This window comes from Prionailurus viverrinus, chromosome X, assembly GCF_022837055.1.
Source record: "Prionailurus viverrinus isolate Anna chromosome X, UM_Priviv_1.0, whole genome shotgun sequence".
Classification (NCBI taxonomy): Eukaryota; Metazoa; Chordata; class Mammalia; order Carnivora; family Felidae; genus Prionailurus; species Prionailurus viverrinus.
This window is the reverse complement of record NC_062579.1, coordinates 43284317-43311130: the sequence shown is the minus strand read 5'-3', so window position 1 is coordinate 43311130 and position 26814 is coordinate 43284317. Positions and strand designations below refer to the sequence as shown.

Genomic DNA, 26814 nt, shown 5'->3' with positions numbered 1-26814 from the left:
AATTCTGTGGGATTTAGGGAAAGTAAAAGCTAGATTTCCTAGTAGGCTATTTGAACGTTGTTTGGAAATGGCCTTTTGTCCCAAGCATGTGTGTTTATACAAACCCCCTTCTGAGTCTTTATTAGTAATCAAGTATAGGTACTGGTTATGAGTCTTTATCAGTAATCAAGTATAGGTACTGGTTCACTGTTGACTGATTTTTCTCTGTCTGACTTTGGCTTAGCTTCAGATGATGAATTTGAGAATCTTAGAATTAAAGGTCCTAATGCTGTACAGCTAGTGAAGACGACCCCTTTGAAGCCCTCACCTCTGCCTGTCATTCCTGATACCATCAAGGAAGTGATCTATGATATGCTGAATGCCCTGGCTGCATACCATGCTCCAGAGGAAGGTATGTATCTAGTCTACCTCAGGAGGCCGGGCACTTTGCCTGGATCTCTCAACCAACTTATGGCATAGTGAGCACTCCTTGTGTGCCCATGTGCTCTTCTCTGAAAAAACCAATGGTCATACATTATGAAAGATGGCAAGGTAGTGGTGAGTCTTAAAGCAAGGCATCTGACCTTGTGGGGGTGACCTATAGGAAGGTTTCTTAGAACAAGTGGTTTCTGAAATAAGTCTTGAATGATAAGAATGAGAATGCTGACATATGAGAGTATCCCATACAGAGGGAAGAATGAACAAAGATTAAAGAGGAGATAATGGCATCTTGTGGGCAGGAAAATTTATACCAAAAAGTCTCTAATGTTTTCATTCTCTCTGTTGCTAAAACATCTTTGTTTCCAAAAAAACTGGGATCAGTATTAGAAGGTGTGATTAGGCTTCCTGACCTTTGAGACCACCATCCCAATCTACCTTTATTCCTAGTTAAGGTGCTGCTTGTAAGTACTGGTAAAGTCATGAGTGAATTAATTGGAACTTAAGATTGCATTCCAGTCATATCCTTCAGGATTTTATTTAGGACATACTTAATTGATAGGGCCCACAGAATTGCCAAAAATTGGTGAATATAATCTTTAATTAAGTCAAAATATGAGTCTTTGGTGCTTTTCATCTATTGAGCACTTTGATCCATATAGAGCTTCTTGCTTCTACAACCATAGAACCTTTATTCTACCTCACATATCAGCCCCACCCCCCAAAATAATTTAGCTTATATAGCTAGGGTAACCATTTATTGATCTCTCTTGCACTAGGTATAATACCAAGTATGTTCATTTAAGCTTAGTTGTGAAGCTGAGGAAAGTGAGAAAAATAAGTAAATTGCTTGTGGTCACAAAACTAGTTAGTAAAAGAATGAGGCTTTCAACCATGCTCTCTTGGTCATAACTACGTTTCTCCTCTTAAGTGAAAGTCTAGCCACATCACTATGTAAATAGTCATAGTAAGTGAAGTGAAATTGACCAAGCTGCCAAATAGGCATTAGCATTGCATAGTTATTAATGAGTTTTGTTTTGTTTTTGTTTTTCTAGCAGAGAAATCTGATCCTAAACCTGGGGGTATGACCCAAGAGGTTGGCCAGCTCCTGCAAGACATGGGTGATGATGTATACCAGCAGTACCGGTCACTTACTCGTCAGGGCAGTGACTTTGATGCACAGTCAGGTTTTTCCATTAATGTAAGTCAATTCCAACCTCCTGTCTTCTTTCTCGCTTTCTGATACCTATGTGTTCTCCATATTTAAGGTTATGCCAGGGAAAATTCAAAGGTATTAATTTTGATGTATCTGTAAATTATCTGTTGCCTAAGAATGAAGATAAATTTGGGGTATCCCTGGGATTTTTCTCTCTTTGGATTGGAAATACTCATTTTTCATTCTCATTGTCCCTTGTACGTGCCCCCAATCTTCCAGTCACTGTTTATAATGATAACTTCCCACAGATTATAGTATGTACGGAGTGAAGATGGTTAAAAGATCAGCCAAAGAGAGTCTGTAGCATTCGTAATGAGTACCCTGGGAAGGGTTCCTACCATTTAGAGACAGCTGTCTCTGAAATTAATAATGGCTCAGGGGTATTCTTCCTCCGTAGAGTCAGGTCTTTGCTGCAGATGGTACCTCCACTGAGACTTCCACATCTGGGACATCCCAAGGAGAAGGTAATGGTTTACTTTTCTCCTTTTGTTGTTACTTTCTTGAGAGAACAAAGAAACTGTGGGTGTCCTGGGCAGGGGATATGGGAATACAGGCATAATTGTCACATTTACTTGTCTAAGTGAACTTTTCTCAAGGGTGAGCTCCATGTTCTATAAGTAAAGGATTTCTCTATGCTAAAATTAGTAGAACTGTGACTTACCTAACAAAGTAATGGTTGCTGTGGTGATATCTTTTAGATCTACTCTTTAAACCACCACATATATTTCTTATGGTGGGTTTTATGCTGGCGTATAGAGCTTTGGTGCCAGTGACACAATTCTAGCCATAAACCTTGCATGGTGGATTCTAGCAGTGTTACCAGAGCCCGTTGGCTACTTAGTCAACAATTAGAGAAATGTCACATGGAAACAATTCTAAGGATACCTTCCAAGAGCTGCTGCTTCTTGGATAGGAAAGATCTTTGAGATCTAACCAAGGAGATACCATACTTGATATAACTGCTGGAATGGAGGCATGCTGGGATAAGGTACAGTGGGCACATGTACCCACTATGTCTCTGTATTCCTGGATGAGACAGGAAAGTATTTATGGAGGAGATCAGAATTTGAATTAAGTTAGATAAGTAAATGTGTGCCAGGGAGACGTGGGAAGGAAAGGTAAAAGGGGGTACATAAGGCGTCTTTGGAGAACTCTAAGTACAGTATTTCTGGAGTGCAAAATTTTGTATAAAAGGAGGGAAATGGCAGAAGATATGTGAACAGTTGGGCAAAGCCTCCCTGCTGCACCATATCCATAAATTATATCTGAGACCTGTCATCCTATGTGTCCTTCCACTGCATTATGAGGAGGACATTCCTTGTATCAGTGACCTAAAGTGGAATAGAAGTAGTATTCTCTTTCCACATAAGGCTTGATGTTTGCCAGTATTTCAGTGTGAAATTGAACCAGTGTTTGACTCTTTCTCAACAGCATCAACTCCAGAAGAGTCTCGTGATGGGAAGAAAGATAAAGAAGGGGACCGAGCCTCTGAGGAAGGCAAGCAGAAGGGCAAGGGCAGCAAACCTTTAATGCCCACCTCCACTATTCTTCGTCTTCTGGCAGAGTTGGTGAGGTCCTATGTTGGTATCGCTACTCTGATTGCCAACTACAGCTACACTGTGGGCCAGTCTGAGCTGATTAAAGAGGTAATATTTCTAGTCTGTTTAAGATTTGATACTGTCATCATTTGGATACAAATGTGTCAGACAGTTTGCTAGGAACCTGCACATGTTAGCCCAATGTTGAGAGGCAGAGGCCTCTTAGACACGTTAAAGAAGCTAGGCTTTTCCCCATGATGCAGAGCTATCGGGCTCATTACAGGAAGTGAGTTTGTGCCATTTGTTAATTTGTTTGCAGAAAATCACTTGTTCTGCAGTGTAAAGACTGCAAAACGCAAGATTTGGAGTCAGACCAATTAGGAATCTGATGTAGATAGCAATCTAGGTAATACAGGATCTTGGTGAAGTTGTTGGGGAAAAAAAATGGGTGAGTTGAAGAGATGTTTTAAAGGTAGAAATGGATCTTTGGAAAATAAAAACAAAATCAAGGATTCCGATGTTTCTTGTTTTATGTTTTTCTATTCCTTTTATGTTAGAAGAAATGGCTTGAAGAGAAAATGTGTAATTTGAAAGGTATCTGTGGTTTGTCTACATAAGGGTGTCTGGGGGACAGTAGAATAAGCCAAATAGACAAAATGGCTGTTTATCTTCCAGATATACTCACACCTGTGCAAAGACACCTGATATGGTAATAGTATTGGTAACATAGAACATAAGGAAAGCCTAAATGTTTATCAGAGCTGTGGGAAAGAAATGTCTTGATATGGAATTGATCATGTTCCCATATACATAAAAGGGGTTCCCAAGGAGATTTTTTTCAAAAAGGGAACCTTGTTTGGGAGGCTATATTTTAATTTCATGGTTAGTAAGCAGTAAATGGTCTGAGAGTAGAGTTAGGGGCATTAATGTTGCAGGCAAAGAATATGAAATCAGCTGCCATTTTTAAGCTAGTTTTACTTTAATCTGAGTTTTTTAAAATACATACAAAAATATGCAATTCCTGAATGAGTCGTTAGTTTTTCTTGGATGACTATTACCCAAATTAAAACATTAAAAACTCCACAAAAGCTTACCCCTTCATGCCTTTCTGCAGCTCCCCCTCCCTTTTAAACTTCCATAATGTCAACCATTATCTTGAGTTCTGTTGTCATAGATTGGTTTTGCACTTTATATAAATAGAATCATACAGTGTATATTCCTTTGTTTGCAATATCCATTTTTGTGTGTGGTAGTAGTTTATTTGCTGTATAGGATTCCATTGTGTGAATGTAACACAGTCTTGTCCATTCTAGTGCTAATAGACAATTGGGTAGTTTTCCATTTTACAGGTATTGAAAGTAGTGTTGCTACAGTCCATTCTTATATATGTCTTGGTGAACGTATACAGTTGACTCTCGAACAACGCAGGGATATTAAGGGTGCTGACACCTCCTTCCCCTCTCCTCACGTATGTAGTTGAAAATCTGCATAAACTGTTGACTCCCCCAAATATTTTACTAATATCCTCCTGTTGACCAGAAACTTTACCAATATCATAAACACTCCATTAACACATATTTTGTATGGTTACATATATTAGAGGGAGAAAAATGTTATTACCCCTGAGAAAAAATAAAATTGTAATTTCTGCTTGGATCACTAATTCTTAGATTGTTGCAACTTTGAGCTGAAACTCTTAAATACAAATTTGCTTGTTCACAATTTTTTTTAATTAAATAGAAAAAAACAATTTAACCGAAACTATTTAATTTCAAATTGAAAAGGCAGTAAGGGAAATAAAGACTTGCTAATGGTTTCAGTAAAAAAAAATTGTAAGGTAGAGAAAATGTATTTACAGTATGGCACCAATATATTGAAAAAAAATCTGCATATAAGTGGACCCACACAGTTCAAATCCGTGTTATTCAAGGATAAACTGGATTAAGTGTTTCTATTAGGTGTTAACATGCCTAAGGAGTAGAATTGCTGGTCTCTTCAGCTTTAGCAAATGGCACCAAAAGTTTTTCAGAGTGGTTGTGTCCATTTATATTATTACCAAGCACAGCATATGGTATGCTTGCCATACCTCCTTGCCAACACTTGGTATTTTCTTATTTTTCGTTTTAGCTGTTCTAGTGGATTACTACAAATCCACTAGATTTTGCATTATGGTTAAAATATCCTTTTCTGTATTGGCTATTTGGATATTCTCCTGTGAGGTGTCCAAGTCTTATATTCTTGTTCTCTACTGAATTTTTTACATATTCTAGATACAAGTCCTTTGTGGAGTTATGTATACTAAATATACATTAGGCTTTTATTTCAAAGCTTTTACTCATTATGCCAGTTGTAGTTAATATAAGCATTCCTTGTGGAATAAGACATTTAATTGCAAATTTATTAAGTATCTATTATGTGTCACATGACCTTGTGGTACTGGGTACTCCTAGGTGATTTACAAATACTGTTGATTAATCCTTACCTCAGCACTAGAAGGTTGTTGGTATTGCTCCCCTTAATAGAGAAGTAGAGAAGGCTCAGAAAGGTTAGTAACTTGTTCAAGGCCAAACTGCAGAGTAACAGGATTAGAATTGGAATCCAGGTCTCTGGTTATAAATCCAAGTCTTTTACTACATCACCCTGCTTTCCCAAATTGCAAAGCTTTTTTTCCAGTTTTTACTAATAATGTTACATAACATATTTACACAATTTTGTATTTTATTCAGTACTGGGGAATTTTTATTTCTAATAATCCCATCTTAACCTAGCCACCGTATCTAATTTTCCAGACTCTAGAATTCTTCAATGCAGTTTTTATTGAGGCAAAATTTACATAAAATCAAGCATTTTAAAGTGTACCATTGAGTGGCATTTGGTACATTCAGTGTTATACAGCCATCCTTTCTAATTAACTCCAAAATTTTGATCCAATATCTGCTTAAATGACAATAGAACTAAGTTTCTTTCTAATATAAAGAATTCCGGACAGAAGTCCTTGTTAGAAGGAACAAGTCTCACGTAATTTCTTTCCCTTGTTGGGCCTTTTTTTGCTATTTACTTTGCATTAAATATTTTTGCATATCTATCTGTGGCTGTGCTGTTTCTCTTTTAAATGCCTATTTTTAGCCTAGGGTCCTTAGCACATTATAGGTATCAATAAACATTACAACTTAATTGAATACGTGAAGGCATTATAGCACTTAATTATGAACAAGATTTGAATCCTTGCCATTGGTTAAGTTCTTTGCACAGGCCCTGTTTCTTTGGGCCTCATATTACCCATCTGTCAGAATGGGAAAATACTGAACTTGCCTTAACTGTTCTATAGGTTTACTGTGAACAGTTCTTTTAAATACCACACATAAAAATGTTTTGAGAAATATCAAGTAACCTATAAATGAAAATGTGTAAACTAGTGAGAAATGAGTGGAGTTTAAAAGCATAAAATCTGGATTTGCTCACTTAGTTTGTACTTTCAAACCTTGGTTTTCTCATCTGTAAAGTGGACCTGATAATCACTGACTGGGTGACTTGAAGGATCAACTTTGTGTATGTGTACCTTGTTGATGTGCAAACAATATGGCATAATTATGCTTGTGAGTAAATGTTATAATTAATGATTTTTCAGGACTGCAGTGTGCTAGCCTTTGTTCTGGACCACCTCCTCCCACATACCCAGAATGCAGAAGACAAGGACACACCTGCCCTGGCCCGCCTATTCCTTGCAAGCCTAGCTGCTGCAGGGAGTGGCACAGATGCCCAAGTAGCCCTTGTGAATGAAGTAAAAGCAGCTCTGGGACGGGCACTGGCTATGGCTGAGAGTACAGAGAAACATGCCAGGTAAAACCCATCCATGCCTGACCTAGTGCTGATAATCAGTGGCATCACCTTACTCCATTCTTGGCCTGTGGGATTCCTAGCACTTGAACAAGAGTTCTGGTCACACTGGCACTGTATATTCTCTGGTCCTCTCAAATAGTTCTAGTGCCTCAAAATACCTAGAGAACTGATTACATTTGGAGGAGGGTAAACAGCTTAGAACAAAGGGATGTTGTCATTATAGTTCTGATATCTTCAAGAAATTGAGCAGATTATTCAGTCTTATTTTTTTAATTATGTGTAAAGAAAATTAAGAATGCTACCACTCAGGGAGTGAGCTCTCACCTGTTTAAATGTTAACTTCCAGAAGGAAACACAGGGCACCAGGAGGGTTATCTGAGGCCGGTTAGTTTAAGACTCCTAAGAATGGGCAGTATTCATATGATAGAGGTGTCAAACTTCTCTCCCAGGCTTCAAGCAGTGATGTGTATCATCAGTACTATCATGGAGTCCTGCCCCTCAACGTCCAGCTTCTACAGCAGTGCCACAGCCAAGACCCAGCACAATGGCATGAACAACATTATTCGACTCTTCCTGAAGAAAGGACTGGTTAATGACCTGGCAAGAGTGCCTCATAGCCTGGACCTGTCCAGGTAAAATTATTCCTGAACTCCAGCTGCAGGCTTTTGCCCTCTCTTTAATCATGCTGCTTTTATTTCTTCATTTGCTTGTGTTTCATGTATCCTCACCAGAATCAGTAGTGAGCCACTGGTGTGATAGGAAAAGTTTGGGTATAGGTGGGAACCTGAGTTCTTAGTATTGTGGTTTTTAAGCAAGGCACTTGCCTTTCTTTAGACCTTAGTTTTCTCATTTGCTTCATACTCAAGAGTTGGACTGTATCAGTAATTTTTTCCCCAAGATTCCCCCATCTTAATTAAAAGTAACCTTTTATTATAAGATTATATGTATATCATGAAAAATGCAGATGAGTAAAAGTAAATACTGGGTTTCTACCACCAGATATCACTGTTACTTTACTACATTCTTTGATGGTTTTTTCATATACATACAAAATGTATTTTTTACTAAAATGATATATATGCTGTAACCTAGGTTGGATTAGGGTTTTTTGTTTTTCCAGTTATAAATCTCTACCTTGCTTTTGTAAGTAAATTTTCATCATATATAACACCCAAATCCATATTCAGGAATTTTTGTCTGAACCAGAATCTAGTTACAGACCTTGCATTACATCTAGCTATATCCTCTGAATCTGTTATTCTAACACAGAATATTAATTAATTTTTTAATTTTCATTTTATTTCTGCTAATGACACTAACTTGTTAAGGTGACCAGGCCTGCTGTCATGCTGAATGTTTTGCCTTCTAGATTTGGTCCATTTGGTTCCTTGCAGTGTCATTTAACTTGTTCCTTTACTCCCTGTTTTCTGTTAACTTCTAATTAGAGCTAGAGGCTTAATGGAGCAATTTGAAATTATTGGTTAGGATATATCATAAATGAGGTGTATCTCATATTCCATCATGGGGAGACACATCTCTTTGAACTGTCATTAATAATCATGATAAAATTGACTTACTCTAGAGTAGAGTACTGTTAAATTTCCCCCCTTCTTATTAGAAAGTAGCCTATATTACTGTTTTGGTGCTATATAAATGTCTGGTTTCCTATCAGCCGTATACCTAATTAATGATCTTAACACCAACTGATAATCCTTTCCTGTGTCAGTTTTTTTTGGGGATTATCAATGACTTTTCTAATTTCTGTCATTCCTTCGACATTATTAGCTGGCATTTTTCTGTGACAGCCCCAGTTCAAGGGGGAGAGTCTGGTTACCCTGAAATACAGTTCCTACTTAAGAGGCAGGATAAAAACTTAATTTTTTTTCTTAAGTCGCTAATTTTTAGAGTAAAGTCAAAATAGATTTAATCACCACCTCAAATGCAACTTTTCTCTGGTTTTTCTATTTTTATTGATTTTTTTTTAAGCCTGTGATTGAATTATTTGGATCTCTGCAGTCATTATTCTTTTCCATTACACCTTTGGCCCATGGGGCCTCTTCAAGTTGATTTTTGTCCTCTTGATACAAGCTCATTAATTTTTTAAAAACATTTAAAAATTTTAGACTCACAGTGTAATGAGCACCATATGTTTCATGTAGATTAACCAGTGGTTATCATTCTGTCCTATTTGCATTAGTTCCTCCTCTCCTTCCCTCTTTTAGGAGCAGAGTCATTGCAGACAACATGATGCTTAACCTCTGAATACTTTAGCATGTGTCTCCTAAGAATAAACATTCTTATACGTGGCTAGGATATCGTCACATCTAAGAAATTTTACCATTGATATAATAGGATTCAACATGTAGTTCATATTCCAATATCCCCAGTTATTCCAAGTATGTCTTTATAGCTTGGGAGAGAGCGTTTTAATCCAGCATCCAGTGAGCATCACTAATTGCATCTGATGTCATGTGTATCTTGTTTTTTTATGACATTTGACTATTTTGAAGAATCTGGAAGGCGCCAAATGTCTCAGAATATTCCATAACCTGAATTTGTCTAATTGCTTCCTTATGGCTAGGTTCAGGTTAAACTTCTGGCATGAATACTACATGGGTGATATTTGCCCTTGGTGCATCACATCAGGAGACACATAATGCTAATTTGTCCCATTATTGGTGATGCTAAGTTTGATCACATAAACATTAGCTTTCCCTTTTGTACTTAATAAATGTTTTATGGGTGATGCTTTGAGTTCATATGAAGATTATATGAATATCTTATGCCCTGAAGATTTTTAACTCAGTAGGTTAGCATTTATTGGTGATCCCTGCCTGGATCGCTTACATTGCTGTTCAAAAAGTGAGGATTTCTGATTTTCTCATTCCTATTTATTAGCAGGCATTCTTTTATAATGAAGATTTCCTTCTGCTTATGTTTGTATCCCTGTGGCTGCAGTTTCTTTTTATATTTAATATGGTATAATCCACTACCGTCATTATTTTTTATTCTCAGATTTGGCCTGTGGTAATGACCCCATCAATTTTTTAAAGCCTTCGGGCACAACAAGATGTTCCAGGCTCACCTTGTACCCTCCATGCCCCATCCCCTGGAATCAGTTGTTACTCTAATGAGCCTTGGTTCCTTTTAGTGCAGGTTTCTGTGCTAAGTTCGTCTCTGTATCTTTACCTCAGTCCAAACATGGCCAACACAGTCAATGCTGCTTTGAAGCCTTTGGAAACACTTTCCCGGATTGTAAACCAGCCTAGTAGCCTTTTTGGCAGCAAGAGTGCTTCTAGCAAGAGCAAGTCTGAGCAGGATGCCCAAGGAGCTGCTCAGGACTCCAATAGCAACCAGCAGGACCCAGGTAGGGAATTAGAGCCAATGGACTGGAGAGCAGGCTGGGTGGGCATAGTTACTTTATGGGCATGGCATCACAACTCTTCTGGCTTGGTATTGTTTCCCTGGGAAATTGCTGGCCTTATAGAGATCTGTCATAGTGGCGTGGGAATCTGCCCCACAAAGAATTCCTTAAAATTGCAGCCTTATTTGGCTATCCTCACACGTAGCCTTGTCTTTTCCTTTGTCACCCATTCATTTTTTCTCTGAGAACTTGTAAACTTGCCCAGGGAAGGGACCTTATTGTCTTCCATGCTTGCCTCATGGTGCCCTGAATATATAGGCACCCTTTGATTATTTTGCTGGTTGGTTGATTGTTTCAGGCGAGCCTGGGGAAGCAGAAGTGCAGGAGGAGGATCATGATGTCACTCAGACAGAGGTGGCAGATGGGGATATCATGGATGGGGAGGCTGAAACCGACTCAGTGGTGATTGCTGGGCAGCCTGAGGTGCTCAGTTCACAAGAGATGCAGGTAGGGAGGCAGATCACCCAGCATACCCCTTTTGCGGCGCTAAACAGAATCCCCAAGTGGTGTGGGTGGGTGAGTACCTTAGATCCTTGCCTCAGTGCTGTCTGCTTTGCACAGGAGCACAGATGATATGCTTAGTAGATGTTCAGTAAATGTGTTTGAATTGTATTAAATGAGAGGTGGGGATAAGGCCAGGATGCCATCCATGTACTATGAAATGGAATGGATCCCAGCAGGAATCCCAGACTTAGGCACAGGTGAAATGTGGATGTAGAAAACTGGCCTGAGCCCTTTGGGCCCAAGGTCTTTGATTTATTTGGCGCTGGTCATTAATGGAAACTCCTTAATATCACTGTTGTGCCTATAGCACCAGGTCTCACTGGAGCCATTCAAACAACTATTTTCTAAAGACCCTAAAGAAAGCATTGTGATTTCTGGAGCTGGTAGCAGTTGTAAGAAATGGGGCGTACAGTCCTAAGCTGCTAGCTCTGAGGAGATCTGCATGTATTTCTGGATAGTATAAAGACTCGCCTGGTCTTGAGATAACTGGGATGAACCCATTTGAAGGACAGTCTGAGTGTGGATTGACAGCACATGGTAGTTTCTGTGCTCTTAGCACCAAATGCGTGGTGTTTATGCAACATTCTCTGTCACACGTTATCCTGGAAATATGTACTCCCTTGCTGGCTTTTTTTAGGGTTTCCATGCTAGCGCAATGATAGACTTGTGTGCATCCATATATATGTTCTATTTCTCTCCAGGTTGAGAATGAGCTGGAGGACCTGATAGATGAGTTGCTTGAGAGGGATGGCGGATCTGGGAACAGTACAATTATAGGTGAGAGCCCCAGAACTGAGTATAGCCTTTACCTTTGCCTCAGTCTCTCTTGGGAGGACCCTTTTTCTCATCATCTGCTTGCTCAGCTCTGCCTAAGGGCTCATAGCCAGCCTAGATTGCTGCTTGTCTTGATGTTGACGATCTTACAGATGAGAAATTCACAAACCATCTACAGACCTGTGGCGGATCTGAAGTGTTGCCTATGTGGGGGAGGTGGAGGGGGTGGCCATCAGTATAAATGATACATCAGGCACATCAAGAGTGTTTTTTATTCATGGAATCCTAGAGGAGGCTGTAGAGCCTGTAGGGTGAGAAAGTGCTTTCCTTGCAGTTCTTTAGCAAAATCCAGGGGCTTTCCGCCTCTGAGTCTCAGTAGTGTAAAAAGTGTGATGATTCCCTAAGGGTGGCCCGTTTTTACAACTCAAACGGAAAACGGCAAAGGTACCCTACTGTCACCTGGCTCCAAGGGTCTATGTGTTACTTGTTTTTATTTTATTGATGAAGGAAATCAAAGGATAAACGGAAGTAGACATGTATTCTTAAATTTGACAAGACTTTTCACACCCATTATCCTCTGTGGTTTCACAATTAGTGGGATTGGCAGAGCAGATGTGATCATCCCATTTTACAGATGAGGAAACTGAGACTCAGACAGGTAAAGTGACTGGCCAAGCTCACCTAGCTAGTCGACAGCAGAGAACCTAGGTCTTCTCCCTCATCCAAAAAAAAAAAAAGTGGATATCTGCTGGGTGTACATAGCTACTTTAGACGCACCCAATCTGGAAAGGGAAGTCCTCTGTTGTTCAGTGAAGGCTCTGCTCTGTAACCTTCAGTGAGCAGAAGTGGAGAGGATGAATCACAAGAGGACGTGCTGATGGATGAAGCTCCTTCCAACCTCAGCCAAGCTTCCACCTTGCAGGCCAACCGAGAAGGTGAGAGTGCCGAGGCCAGAAAGGCCTCCCTTCTTGCCCTGCACGTCTGACAGACACTACACTAGGGTTTTCCTGGAGGCAGCTGCCCACATGTGCAGAATAAGGAAGCATCTGTCTGCATGCGCTGACATATATCATCCACTTTATACTCAGCCAGTTTTTCAAATAACATGTTACTACTGCTTACCCAAAAGTTTGTCACTTCTTACTTGGTTCGCTTTCTTCTCACCCACCTGCTATCATCGCTCCAGATTCCCTCTTACCAACAGGATGCAGTCAGTAGCAAAGTAGAGCTGGAAAGGCAAGGGGGCACCAGCAGACTTGGCCAAGTCCTAGACCATGGCTCCTGAAGCACCACCCTATAGCCAGCCTCCACATTCAGCCACCCTGCTCAGCGTGTTGATGCATTGATTGGCACTCTCAGGAAATCAGGGCTGGCTCACTAAGTCTGTACATCACCCCAGATCTGGTTCTTCCTCTCCTAGAGTCAGATACCCCATCGCCTTCCCACTCAATCTGCCGGCCTGCCACAGTAGCCTGTTTGCTAGCTGCTCAGTATAGTCCTCCAATGTGCTCCCTTTGTTTTAGATTCCATGAATATCCTGGACCCTGAGGATGAGGAGGAGCACACTCAGGAAGAGGACAGCAGTGGCAGTAACGAGGATGAGGATGATAGTCAGGATGAAGAGGAGGAGGAGGAGGAAGATGAGGAAGATGATCAGGTGAGGGGGGACTGTGTTTGGGTTGGTTCAGACAACCTCTTCCATGGGAACACAGAGCTGGAGAAAACCAACAGTCTGGGTTGCTAGCCTCAGCGCCTCCCTCCCTCATGTGCAAATGTGGCCATGACATCAGACTTCAGAAAACCCTTACCTCCAGCAATTCTCCATCTCCTATTTTCCCCTTAAGGAGGATGATGAAGGTGAAGAGGGAGATGAAGACGATGACGACGATGGCTCTGAAATGGAATTGGATGAGGATTACCCTGATATGAACGCTTCTCCCTTGGTCCGATTTGAGCGCTTTGACCGGGAGGATGATCTCATCATTGAGTTTGACAACATGTTCTCCAGTGCTAGTAAGATACAGGGGCTCAGCTGGGTTTTATCTCTTGATTCTTATACCCTTCTTTAGGGTAAACCAAGCAGTGAACCAGAGCAGCTATCAATCTGATACAGACAGCACTTCTTTTCCTATGCTGACTTCCTGGGGCAAGGGATATCTGAATCCATCTCTCTCAATAAATGTATACTTAGAAGAAAGAATTGTGAGAGGCTGCTTTTTGTTCTCTCCACCTCAGTAAACAGGCAGCCATTTTAGAGCCTGGACAACTTGATGATTTGCTTGAATTTTTTTTTTTAAGTGAGACCAAGGCTGACTGCATCACGCACCCAGGTGCACACTACAGTGACAGGGCAATCAATTCTTTTGTCTGTAACACTGGATCTTGAGAGTTTGAATGAACACCTTTGAGCTTGGCATTGGGGAGTAGATTTGAGCACATTCACTCTGTTCATCAAGGACGCATCTTTTCGGAGGAGAGAGTGAATCTCTTTCCTTCTCCTCTATCAACGTCAAAGTTCACTTTTAGCATCTAGTTCTTAAAATCAAGCTGTCTTGAGAAGGCAGGTCTTGACCCCAAATCACAAGCATGGTATAGCAGAAAATACTGAACTGTGCTGGTCTGTTGTCTTGGCCAAGTAGTCTCTTACCTCTTTGAGCCTCAGTTTGTCACCTGTAAATGAAAAGGTTTTTTTTTTTGAAAATGGGTTGTATTACATAATTTTCAAGGTGCCTTCTATTCTGTGATTTTTTTTTTTTACATTTTTGTAATTTCTGTCAGTCTTCCTTACGTTGAGCCTCCCTTCATTTAGTAAATCAAATTGAACAAATGTTTGAGGATGCCTACTATTTCCTAGGTACTAAGAATACAGCAGTGAAAAAGAAAACGGTCCCTTTCCCTCAAAGGAGCTTATGGTCTGTTAGGAATCATAAGTAAGCAGGCATTACACTGTAGTATGGTAAGAAAGCCCAGAGTAAAGGGTTATTAAGCCAATCTGTAGAATCTGAGCAAGTGACATCTGGGCCAAAAACAAAAGAGCAAGTATAAAGAAGGGGGAGAGGATTGGAGTCTTCAAGGTGGAGGGAGTAGCATGTTTCTGAGGGGTCTAAAAGCATCACTGTGGCTGTAGTGTGGAAAATGGATTGGGAGAAGGTACTAGTTAGGAGACTGTTGCAATATCTAGGTAAGAGATGGTGGCATAAGCTATGGTAGTGTCAGTGATTATACATGAGGCATGGGAATGAGGGAGAAAGGACAAAGCTCAGGTTTCCGTGTGAGGAAGTAAGGCCCAGGAGACATGGCTCTGGTTGAACAACCTTGGAAGAAATTTCTTTTTGACACTGACCCCTTTACATATTGTCCTTGCAGCAGACATCCCCCCATCCCCAGGAAATATCCCTACCACTCACCCACTGATGGTACGCCATGCAGACCACAGTTCTCTGACGCTGGGCAGTGGCTCCTCCACAACACGTCTCACCCAGGGCATCGGGCGCAGTCAGAGAACCCTAAGGCAGCTGACAGCCAATACAGGCCACACCATTCATGTTCATTACCCTGGGAATCGCCAGCCCAACCCTCCTCTTATACTCCAGAGGTGAGTTACGTTTGTCCCATTTCTTTTTGGGTTATATGTGCAGCCTTCTGGAGAATACCAGATTGTATCTTTTTGCTTCAGTGTCCTATGTATACATTCAACAGTCAGTGAATCATTTCATATGCCAAGCACTTAACACTTTAAATATAGACATGATGGGATTTCTGCCTTCAGGCTTAGAGTGTAGTGAGAAGAAAGGACATAATAATCCATGTACAGGCAACAGTGGGTATACAAGAGAGATATTATATCCTAACGCAATTCCTGGAGTTATCAGTGACACTCACTGTACAAGGAACTATGGAATAATATGTGACCTCAACCCAAATAAAGTTCACAGACAGATGGAATGGTTAGAAAGATAACTAAGATTTATGCTTAGTGGGGCACCTGGCTGGCTCAGGCGGAGGAGCATTCGACTCTTGATCTCAGGGTCTTGAGTTAGAGCCCTGCATTGGGTGTGGAGATTTACCTAAATAAATAAGACTTTAAAAAAAAAAGATTTATGCTTAAGTATGATCAAGTCTATAAGCATTAAGCATTTCCTAGAGGTTACAGAAAGGATCACAACAACAGTTGCAAGACCCCTATGGATTACAGTGACCATGGCACTCCACCATCACCCTACAGGTTGCTTGGTCCTTCTGCTGCTGCTGACATCCTTCAGCTGAGCAGCAGCCTTCCCCTACAAAGCCGAGGCCGAGCCCGCCTCCTCGTGGGCAACGATGATGTCCACATTATTGCCAGATCTGATGATGAGCTGCTGGATGACTTTTTCCATGACCAGAGCACAGCTACCAGTCAAGCAGGCAAGTTTGGTGAAAAGGGAGGATACATAGAGTTTTTCGCCTTCTACTTTTTCCCTGCTGAGGGAAAGGAGAACATTATCTGCCCTGCCTAGAGAAACCATATATTATAGGGGCAGAACCACTTGATAATTTAGCCAAGTTCAAAACTTTTACTATCTCTGGATACCTGTGATGTGCCAAACCTTGTGATAAGACATTGGGTCTTGTTAGAAAAATATGGCAATCTTTGCATCAGATGACATGTGACCAGGCCAGGAATCTCATTCTCTTTTGTTCCCTCACAGGGACCCTGTCCAGCATCCCCACAGCCCTAACCCGCTGGACAGAGGAATGCAAAGTTCTTGATGCTGAGAGCATGCATGACTGTGTTTCAGGTATGTGGTAGCTTGGTTATCTGAGCAGTAGTGAGCCTTCCACAGCTAGGATGAGTGCATGGGAGAATGTTGCCCTCATTCTCTGGCCACAAGCTCTGCCTCTTGGCTTCCTTCCTCACCTCCCCTGAGCAACCTCTTCTGATCTTTGTTTCTGTGATCCAGTTGTTAAAGTGCCCATTGTCAATCACCTGGAATTCCTGAGGGATGAGGAGCTGGAAGAAAGGCGGGAGAAACGGAGGAAACAGTTGGCTGAGGAAGAAACAAAGATAACTGACAAAGGCAAAGAAGATAAGGAGAACAGAGATCAGAGTGCACAGGTGATTTGCAAGGGCTGGGAGGATTCATCTTTGGCTATGTCTGCCTTTACTTTCATGTGGTTTTGGCATACACATAGCACCAGTCATTGAAGAATCCTGGGATGTTCACATTGAACTTGAGAAATGATTCATTCCAAATTCACCATACATTCACATGTTTTTTAGGAAAAAGAATTCAAACCCAGAGGGAAAATTATTTCTCCATTGTCTCTCACTGGGGAAAACTGGAGAAAGAACCAGAGTGGCTCCTGACTTACCAGTCACACTGTGTAATCTCTACCTTCAGTGACTGCAGCTAGATTAGAAGAATGAATTTGATTATGCCCATGCTCTTGGGGGTTCAATTCCACTTCACTCTCTGAGGATTGACTTAACAAGTGTGGGGGCAACCTTACCAAGATGGCCCCATGTCCATCATTTAAATAAGTTAGGCTTAGGTTTCGGCTTCAGATAAGGAAATGTTCCTTCCCTGAACCCCATAACCACATGTCATTTCTAAGGCTTGATTTTTCATTTTGATTTAGAAAGCTACTGGTTTAGAAGTTTTGGGGACTTTAAACAATATTAGCTTTAAAATATATGAAGTAAAAGCTAACAGAAATACAAAGAAATTAAAAGACTTGAGTTGAAAGACTGTTATGTCCCATTCAGCAGTTAAGGTATTAGGTTAAGGATATTAACAAGCTTGACCTAACAAATAACTTTGTATGGAAGTTTTGCTTGATATAAACAATGACATTGTTTCAAACATGTGAAAAGGGATAGAAAATCAGTAAGCCTGGTATATGATTTAAGAAGCTGGAGTAGACAAAATGAGCCCAAGGAAGGGAAATAAAGAGAGGTGAAACTTTAAGAAATTCTTGCTGGCCTCACAATTGTGTTTAGGTCATGTCCTATGCCAAGCCCAGCTCACTCTTCAGTCAGCCCTCTGGAAGTCCCCCCTGTCCCCAAGCCATCCTTGAACACAAGTATGTATTAGAGAAATTGGAGATACATTTGCTCACTAAAGTGCTCATCTTCATCCAGGTCATTGAACTCCTAGGTGGCTTATGTTGGAACTGGTGGCTATTATAGTTGACCCCTATCTTAATGTGCTTGCAAAGTCCCACATGGGTCTGTCTCTTCTCTTTCCAGTGTACTGCATCTAAGACCAGTGACTCCACCGAACAGAACCTCTCAGGTAACTCTACCCGCCTTTTTACCTTCTTGCTAATTGGTTGGCTCTTTTTCCTGACCCAAGTAGCTGGCCCAGGTGGGCTGAAGATGAATGAACACTGGTGCTCTGTGGGATGAGGTAGTAGATTGTATAGTTTTAGGGTCATACCCCATCTTGGAGATAACTATACAGTCTACTGTCTTTCCCACGGCGGTACACTTCCCCTCCGACGTGCTCTGTTCAGGTTCTCGCTCTGATCTTGCTGTGCTGCATTCTGGCATGTATAGCAAGGCCATGTGTCCTGCCCCCTTTGTGACCACCATGGTGTGGTGCTTCATGAGAATACCTGATGGGCGGTAGTTCCCAAATGCCAGTCCTTAGTGGAAATGAACAAAGTAAAGAGGGATCGGGGCACCTCAGTCGGTTAAGTGTCCAACTTCTGCTCAGGTCGTGATCTCATGGTCTGCGGGTTCGAGCCCTGTGTCGGGCTCTGTGCTGATAGCCTGGAGCGTGCTTCGGATTCTGTGTCTCCCTCTCTCTTTGATCCTCCCTTAACTCATGCTCTCTTTTTCTCTCTCTCAAAAATAAACATTAAAAAAAATTTTAGGGGTGCCTACGTGGCTCAGTCAGTTAAGCGTCTGACTTTGGCTCAGGTCATGATCTTGCAGTTCACGAGTTCAAGCCATACATCAGGCTCTGTGCTGACAGCTCAGAGCCTGGAGCCAGCTTCCAATTCTTTCTCTCTCTCTCTCTCTCTCTCTGCCCCTTCCCTGCTCGCTTTCTGTCTCTCTCTGTCTCAAAAATAAATAAACATTTAAAAAATTTTTTTTTAATTTAAAAAGTAAGGAAGCTTTATTAAAAAAAAACTAAAGAGGGATTAATGAGTTTTTCAGAAAGCTAAATTTATTCGATTTAAAGAAATTATGTCCTTTCTAGGTCTTTGGTATCAAAATATTTTTATTAAGTGATATTGATGGGATTCTTTTTTATTTGGCTAAACTAAAAGTTGGTAATCCTATGTTAGTCTCTTCTTATTTTTTCCTTTTTGTATAAACTTTGTGGGTCTGGAATCTAAAAGTCTAATATAGATATTATCTTGAGCAATCTGCTTTTGGGAAGGTAGCTCTGTGGGTTAAATGGTATTACTGCTGTAAGTTTCGTATTCCTCCTTCTAATCTTAATGTCAGTAGCTATTTCATGATTTTAGTAACTGGTCCGTGTGGTATTAGGTCTCTCCCCCACCCCATCTCCTCAGAATTTTCCTCTGCTTTCCTATACCTTCTGTCTCCTTTGGCATTTGAGTTGCAAAATGATTATACTAAAGACTATTGTATTTTTTTTAAAGCAGTGAAAGTGGGTGGTAGGTGTCCTGGTCCCTTTAATGAAAGAAAGGTCTTTGAAAAGGTCTGTCATCAGGAAAAATGGCCTTTTGCCTGCTGCCCTTGCTAGAGGATTCTGCTCATGCCGGGGTGAGGTAGTAAGTTGTATTGTTGTGGGGTAGGGATTTTAGGCCCCAATTAGAAGATAACTATACAACTTACTACTTTCCCTGGTGTGTGGCATATTCATACTTAGTCTTGGCACTGTTGCCTCCATCAGAGTTGTAGATATTCCTTGGATAATCAGGACCGGGGGAAAAAAAGGGAGGTGGAAGGGAATAGGTGATATTTAGGGTGAGGCAAATATCATTATAAAGTGACTTGAACTCTTTCCCCTTCCACCCAGGAAACAGAAAGATTTAATTCTTAGGATCTACAAAGATTCAGATCTCCATTTCTTGAGACTAAGATAGCACTGTGCCTTAGCCCTCATCCTGGGTATACCAGACCAGCCACAAGCTGTTCCTAGGAACGGTCATAGCCCGGGGGTGGGCAGGGGTACTTGTCAGGCCACTTGTGCTGATTAAGTGGTTCCCTGGGTTCTTGGCTGATTGCCCCTTAACACCCCCATTGTCATTCTTTCCGAGAAAGATGGGACTCCTATGCCTGACAGCTACCCAACAACCCCATCTTCTACTGATGCAGCAACATCTGAGTCCAAGGAGACCCTTGTCGCTCTGCAGCCCTCACAACAACAAACACTCCCACCCCCACCAGCCTTGGGAGACATTCCTCAAGAGCTGCAGTCCCCAGCTGGTGAAGGGGCAAGCTCTACACAGCTATTGATGCCCGTAGAGCCAGAGGAACTAGGTCCCACAAGGCCAAGTGGAGAAGCAGAAACGACTCAGATGGAGTTGTCCCCAGCTCCCACTATAAGTGAGTAGAATTTCAAGGTTTTGCCGGGGGGGGGGGGGGGGCAGGAGGGTATAGGGGTGGAGAATGGACATCTTTGTAGTTTCTCTTTACTTTTCTTAGAGAAATAATAGAAGCTCAAATTCTCAAAGAGTATGTTCTCACCTTGCACATTAGCTTTCCTAAAGTTGAGGTTTCTTCTCTGTGTCTTCAAGTGATAATATATCTGAGTGTCTAATGATATAAGTGATGATGCCAGCAGTTTATTGAGGTAATCAAACAACCCTCCTGGGACACCTGGATGGCTCAGTCAGAAGAGCATGCAGAAACAACCCTCTAAAGTAGGCAGTGTTATCTCCATGAATAAACTGAAACTCACATGAAATATTAGCCCAAGATCACTCAGTAAGTGGTTGAGCTGAGATTAAAATCCAGATCTGGGTGATTTTAAAGCTTGCTCTGCTTCAGTATCCTTCAGGGATGGCAAGCATCTGACCCCACACACATAGAGCTCTCCCATCCTGGCAGACACCATTTATATCATGGCACTGTTTCCCACTGGTTTAAAATGGGGCCTCAAAATTCTTCTCAGCAGTGTTCCAGCAGGATGAATTGAAACCTAATTGCTATTCCTGCTGTATACCATGCTGCCTATGATGTGCTCTGGAAAAGTCTTAAGGTGTAGGAGTTTTTTCCTTCAAGGAACATTGTTTATTTAGATAAACAGTACCAACACGCATGTATAAATGTTGCCTGCAGGGAATCTGAAAGTGACAGGCTCCCTTAATCTGGCTGCATCTTAATTCAGCCCCCTCTTCTAGGCAGAGATCTAACCTCTCCATGTGACTTCCTCCTAGCCTCTCTTTCCCCAGAGAGAGCTGAAGATTCTGATGCACTGACAGCTGTCAGCAGTCAACTGGAAGGCTCTCCCATGGACACCAGTAGCCTGGCTTCCTGTACCCTAGAGGAAGCTGTGGGTGACACCTCAGCAGCTGGCAGTTCTGAGCAGCCCACAGTAGGCAGCTCCACTCCTGGGGATGCCCCACCAGTTGTCACAGAAGTGCAAGGCAGGGGTGATGGGTCAGGGGAACCTGCCCCACCCCCTGAGGACAGGTAAGTACTGTGTACAGAGCAAGAAGAGGGCAGGATGTGATGGCGGGTCTTTCAAGCCACATGTAGACTTGTTAGCTACTGCATACACTTGGTGCATTAGGGAGGTCAACATAGCTTCTATGAGAAAGGGATATTGTAGGAGTGTTTTCTAAATAGGAAAGCATTAATACAAAAAACAACCTGAAATTTATTTTTTTCAGCTCTCCCCCTGCATCCTCTGAGAGTTCTTCCACCAGAGATTCTGCTGTGGCCATTTCTGGAGCAGATTCCCGGGGAATCCTAGAAGAGCCACTGCCTTCAACAAGCAGTGAAGAAGAAGATCCCCTTGCAGGTGAGCTCCATGTGTGCTCAGGCCACCCAGGGGTTGTTTAGGCTTCTTTTAGCCTTTGGCATGGAAATGGCCCTCCAGTCAAACGGTTCCATTTGGAAGGCGGCATACACATGGGAGGAGGACTTAGCGGTAAGGGTGTGTTAATGCTGCATGACAGGATGAGCCCAGGCTTTGGAGTTAAACAGATCTTAGCTCAGGTTCCTCCCTCTGCAGCGACCTACCTTCAGAACCTGGGGGCATCACTTAACTTCTCTGATTCTCATTAATAATGAGGCAGTAATAATAGTTACATTGTAGGGTCTTTATAAAGATTAAGTGACAGTGTACACACAGAATCTGGCATATAACAAGTGCTATTCTGAGCCTAGGGAAGGTGAGTGGGCCTTCTGTGTGTCCTCTGTCTTTTGTGTGCAGTGAGGACAAACAAAGCTCATTTCCCACAAGCAAGGCCCTGAGTTTCTTTACTCAAGTACATCTTAAGCATCGGTAAAGGTGCGAGTTCCTTCACATCTTGCACCTCCCCTCAGGTATCAGTCTACCCGAAGGTGTGGACCCCTCTTTCCTGGCTGCTCTGCCTGATGACATTCGCCGGGAAGTCCTGCAGAACCAGCTGGGCATTCGTCCACCAACTCGGACTGCCCCTTCAGCAAATAACTCAGCTCCTGCAGTGGTGGGGAATCCTGGTGTGACTGAAGTGAGCCCTGAGTTCTTGGCTGCCCTGCCTCCAGCTATCCAAGAGGAAGTATGTGAGCAGGGAGCTGGTGGGACCAGGCTGCCTGGTTCTGGGTGTGCCCCATTGACATCTTCTGCTCTATAGGTGCTGGCGCAGCAAAGAGCTGAGCAACAGCGACGGGAACTGGCACAGAATGCTAGCTCAGACACCCCCATGGACCCTGTGACCTTCATCCAGACCCTACCCTCAGACCTGCGCCGTAGTGTCCTAGAGGACATGGAGGATAGCGTGTTGGCTGTGATGCCACCTGACATTGCAGCTGAGGCTCAAGCCCTGAGGCGAGAACAAGAAGCCCGGCAGCGACAACTCATGCATGAGCGGCTCTTTGGCCACAGTAGCACCTCTGCACTCTCTGCCATTCTCCGAAGCCCGGGTACAGAGGGAGGCAAGTGGGAGGGCTCTGAAATGTTTGAATTTGTATACACAAGGCTCTGTTGTTGCCCTTTGTGTTACTCAGACCTGGCATACTACCCGCCTCCCTAGTTTCAGTTTCCTATTTCTTTTCTTCCAGCTTTCACCAGTCGCCTCAGTGGCAACCGTGGAGTTCAGTACACTCGCCTTGCTGTGCAGAGGGGCGGCACCTTTCAAATGGGGGGTAGCAGCAGCCATAACAGGTACCTTTGTCTTTTTTCACCTTGCCATATCATCTCTCCCATATACTGCCAGTCCAACGTCCTTAATTTACAGGTAGAGAGACTCAGTGACCTCTCTAGCTGTTGCCTTGAATGAGTGGGGAGCCAAATCTTTGGACTCGCCTTCAGAAAGCCACACTTTGGGGTTGGTGTAGCTACTGTAAACCATAATCACAAAGTAAGGCAGGCTGGCAGCAGGTTGTGGTATAAGGAAAGCCATTTGCCTAGAGATTGTAATATCTAGGCCACAGAAGAAGAGGAGTTCATTACTACCCAGGCTGAAGCAGACTGTACCCAACATGCCAAAATGCAAAGGGAGTGATCAGTCTCTATGAGGTAGGCAGGCAACCCCCTAGTAGTCTAGAGAAGGCAGAAATAAACATTATTTTTAAGACTTCAAGTGCAATCCAATTTTACCAATTGATGATACAGACATCGTGTGATGTAAGGCAAGTCACTTAACCTATTTGAGCCTCTTGTTCATCACCTCAAAAATGGGCAATTCTTTAGTCTTCTGAGCAGCCCCGTACCAGCTGGTATGGACATTGTAGAGTGCTTGGTACCCAGTGGGCACACAAGAGGGCAGCTCTTATTATTAAGAGCCCTTAGACTTAGGCACTTCTCCTTCTTATGCCTCCTTGGAGGTATGCAGCTCATCCCCCTTACCCAGGCCTTTTACCTAATCCCAGCATTCTAGCTACGTGTTATCCAGAAACTATGCTCTGTTCCAGGCCTTCTGGCAGTAATGTAGACACTCTCCTCCGCCTCCGAGGACGACTCCTCCTGGACCACGAAGCCCTATCCTGTCTCCTGGTCCTACTTTTCGTGGATGAGCCAAAGCTTAATACAAGCCGTCTACACCGAGTACTGAGAAATCTCTGCTACCATGCCCAGACTCGCCACTGGGTCATCCGCAGCCTGCTGTCCATTTTGCAGCGTAGCAGTGAGAGTGAGCTGTGCATTGAAACACCCAAGCTCTCCTCAAGTGAGGAGAAGGGCAAAAAGTCAAGCAAGAGCTGTGGGTCAAGCAGCCATGAACACCGGCCCCTGGACCTCCTACACAAGATGGAGTCTAAGAGCTCCAACCAGCTTTCCTGGCTCTCAGTATCTATGGACGCAGCCCTAGGCTGCAGGACTAATATATTCCAGATTCAACGTTCAGGGGGTCGCAAACATACCGAGAAACATGCAAGCAGTGGCTCCACTGTCCACATCCACCCCCAGGCTGCTCCTGTTGTCTGCAGACATGTTCTGGACACGCTCATTCAGTTGGCCAAGGTGAGGAGCTTGAACCCAACCAACTCTTGGGGAAGAGGGATGGCAGTCACAGCCTAGATGAAATCTGAACTCTGAGAGAGCAAGTAGGTCTTTCTTCACCGTTAGTGCTGAGGCCTGTATTGTTTCTGAGAGTTGTCAAGTGAATAATTTTGTGGGGTTCTTTTTACTTTTTGCAATTTTTGTGCATTATTTCGTTATCAAAACAACTTTCGGTAATCTGTATGATTGCTATTTTACACATGAAGAAGCTGGGGTACAGAAATTTTTAGTGGCTTTGTCACGTGGCTAGTAAGTGATGGAGCTGGACCTAGAACTTAGTTCAGTTTTCTTTTTAATAATCATTGATGCCATTTGTTGAAGGCCTGCCTTGTGCCAGGCACTGTGCAGAAATACATTATCTCCTTTTATCTCAACAATTTTTCAATGCAGCATAGGTGTGCTCCCCATTTCATAAATACACAGACTGATGCTCAGAAGTTAGCTAATCATCTCCCTTCAAAGCCCTTGTTTGTTTCTCTGGGCCACTTCACCATCCGTTAGATAAAACTCCTGTGTGACATCTCTCCCATGTCACCAAAGCTATCCAAAGGAGTAGAGAGTCTAGGAACCAGTTGTCTTTCCTTGTCAAGAAGACATATTTTCTCTGTGCACCCCCTAGATCAAGCATGTCCTTCTCTTGCCGGCAGGTATTTCCCAGCCACTTTACACAGCAGCGGACCAAAGAAACAAACTGTGAGAGCGATCGGGAGAGGGGCAGTAAGCAGGCCTGCAGCCCATGCTCTTCACAGTCCACCAGCAGTGGCATTTGCACAGACTTCTGGGACTTATTGGTAAAACTGGACAACATGAATGTCAGCCGGAAAGGCAAGAACTCCGTGAAGTCAGTGCCAGTGAGCGCTGGTGGTGAGGGGGAAACCTCCCCATACAGCCTCGAGGCCTCTCCGCTGGGGCAGCTCATGAACATGTTGTCACACCCAGTCATCCGCCGGAGCTCTCTCTTAACTGAGAAACTCCTCAGACTCCTTTCTCTCATCTCAATTGCTCTCCCAGAAAACAAAGTATCGGAAGCACAGGCTAATTCTGGCAGCAGTGCTTCCTCCACCACTGTTGCCACCTCAACCACATCTACCACCACTACCACTGCCGCCTCCAGCACGCCCACTCCCCCTGCTGCAACCACCCCTGTCACTTCTGCTCCAGCTCTGGTTATTGCCACGGCTATATCCACCATTGCCGTAGCTGCTTCGACCACGGTGACTACCCCCACGACTGCTACCACTACTGTTTCAAGTAAGTGTGGATGTAGGCTGGAAGCCTGGAGTGTGTACACCCACCTCACCCCTCACTCCCCCATCCAGGTATTACTCCCTAAATGATAGCAGTCAGCTTGGTTTGTGTTTGTGAGAGCCAGAGGCATTCATTCTTGACCTCATCAGTCCCAATTCACTCTCTCCATCCTTTTCCTCCCCACACCCATCCATCCATCCACCCACACAGACACTCATAAAGACCAGCAGGCATTCACTGAATGTGGCTTCCCTAGGCTAAGCACCAAAAGGAGGGTAGAGAGAGAAAGTCCCTATTTTCAAAGAACTCCCAACCTTTCCATCCTGGTTGAAGGAGCCAGTTCTCAGGAAAGAGTTCAAGAACAGGCAGGACACCATGTGAATCAGGGTAGACTAGCCAAGCTGTCCTAGGAAGTAAAGGGAATGAGCCCTACAGCAGACTAGTAAGAATTATTTGAAGAAGATTTTGAGGAAGGGGCTCAATGGTAGGGAAACAGTTGAGAAATGTTTGGGATTATCACTTTAGAAGGTACAGTCCTGAGACTCCTTGACAAACTGAGTCATTGGGATTTGGCTTTGGTGGGTGGCTTTTCTTTTTCACTACTTTCCCGTATTGAAGCCTTGGATGATTTAGTGATTTCTTGGTTCTGGCCTGTGAGTTTTAGAGGCTTACAGTATTTCATCTGTTTCCTCAAAGCTTCTACAACTACTAAGGCCAGCAAATCTCCGGCAAAGGTGGGTGATGGGGGCAGCAGCAGTGCAGACTTTAAGATGGTATCCTCTGGCCTCACGGAAAACCAGCTACAGCTCTCTGTGGAGGTGAGTCCAGGCTCTTCTGAATTCCCAAGACTGGGGGAGAAAAGGTAAATGGGAGTAGATAAAGTTTTAATTCTTAAGTTGAGGCTCACCCCTTCTCTTTTCTTTTTCCCAGGTGTTGACATCACACTCTTGTTCTGAAGAAGGTCTGGAAGATGCAGCAAATGTGTTACTACAGCTCTCTCGGGGGGACCCTGCAACCCGGGACACTGTTCTCAAGCTGCTACTGAATGGAGCTCGCCATCTGGGCTATACTCTTTGTAAACAGATAGGTAATAACAGGAGTAAAACGTCTTGTCTTTCTGAAACCTTCCACTGAGGTATCCCCTCTTTATGGAAGCCTTCCCCGAATCCCCAGGTTGAATCAAACTCCTTCCGCTTGTGTAGCATAGCCCCCTGTACTCTTTGTCTATTGCAACACTGATAATAC

At 43.0% G+C, this 26814-nt stretch overlaps 1 protein-coding gene across 16 annotated transcripts in view; it reads left to right on the top strand.

Moving 5' to 3' along the window:
- Positions 1 to 26814, top strand: part of HUWE1 (HECT, UBA and WWE domain containing E3 ubiquitin protein ligase 1) — a 166495-nt gene that overhangs the window by 128506 nt on the left and 11175 nt on the right. For 11 of the 16 annotated variants that reach the window (XM_047843222.1, XM_047843221.1, XM_047843233.1 and 8 more), the window contains 27 exons: positions 224 to 391; positions 1473 to 1618; positions 2031 to 2097; positions 3065 to 3279; positions 6800 to 7011; positions 7461 to 7643; positions 10206 to 10378; positions 10734 to 10882; positions 11641 to 11716; positions 12550 to 12648; positions 13237 to 13370; positions 13558 to 13726; positions 15080 to 15308; positions 15939 to 16117; positions 16402 to 16491; positions 16654 to 16808; positions 17943 to 17988; positions 19935 to 20219; positions 21017 to 21308; positions 21509 to 21639; positions 22167 to 22381; positions 22457 to 22745; positions 22884 to 22986; positions 23736 to 24282; positions 24969 to 25572; positions 26266 to 26387; positions 26500 to 26656. In XM_047843222.1, coding sequence (XP_047699178.1) covers positions 224 to 391; positions 1473 to 1618; positions 2031 to 2097; positions 3065 to 3279; positions 6800 to 7011; positions 7461 to 7643; positions 10206 to 10378; positions 10734 to 10882; positions 11641 to 11716; positions 12550 to 12648; positions 13237 to 13370; positions 13558 to 13726; positions 15080 to 15308; positions 15939 to 16117; positions 16402 to 16491; positions 16654 to 16808; positions 17943 to 17988; positions 19935 to 20219; positions 21017 to 21308; positions 21509 to 21639; positions 22167 to 22381; positions 22457 to 22745; positions 22884 to 22986; positions 23736 to 24282; positions 24969 to 25572; positions 26266 to 26387; positions 26500 to 26656 — 5235 coding nt within the window. The remainder of the gene's footprint in view (positions 1 to 223; positions 392 to 1472; positions 1619 to 2030; positions 2098 to 3064; positions 3280 to 6799; positions 7012 to 7460; positions 7644 to 10205; positions 10379 to 10733; positions 10883 to 11640; positions 11717 to 12549; positions 12649 to 13236; positions 13371 to 13557; positions 13727 to 15079; positions 15309 to 15938; positions 16118 to 16401; positions 16492 to 16653; positions 16809 to 17942; positions 17989 to 19934; positions 20220 to 21016; positions 21309 to 21508; positions 21640 to 22166; positions 22382 to 22456; positions 22746 to 22883; positions 22987 to 23735; positions 24283 to 24968; positions 25573 to 26265; positions 26388 to 26499; positions 26657 to 26814) is intronic. The other 5 variants (XM_047843237.1, XM_047843229.1, XM_047843231.1 and 2 more) reach the window with 4 other exon arrangements.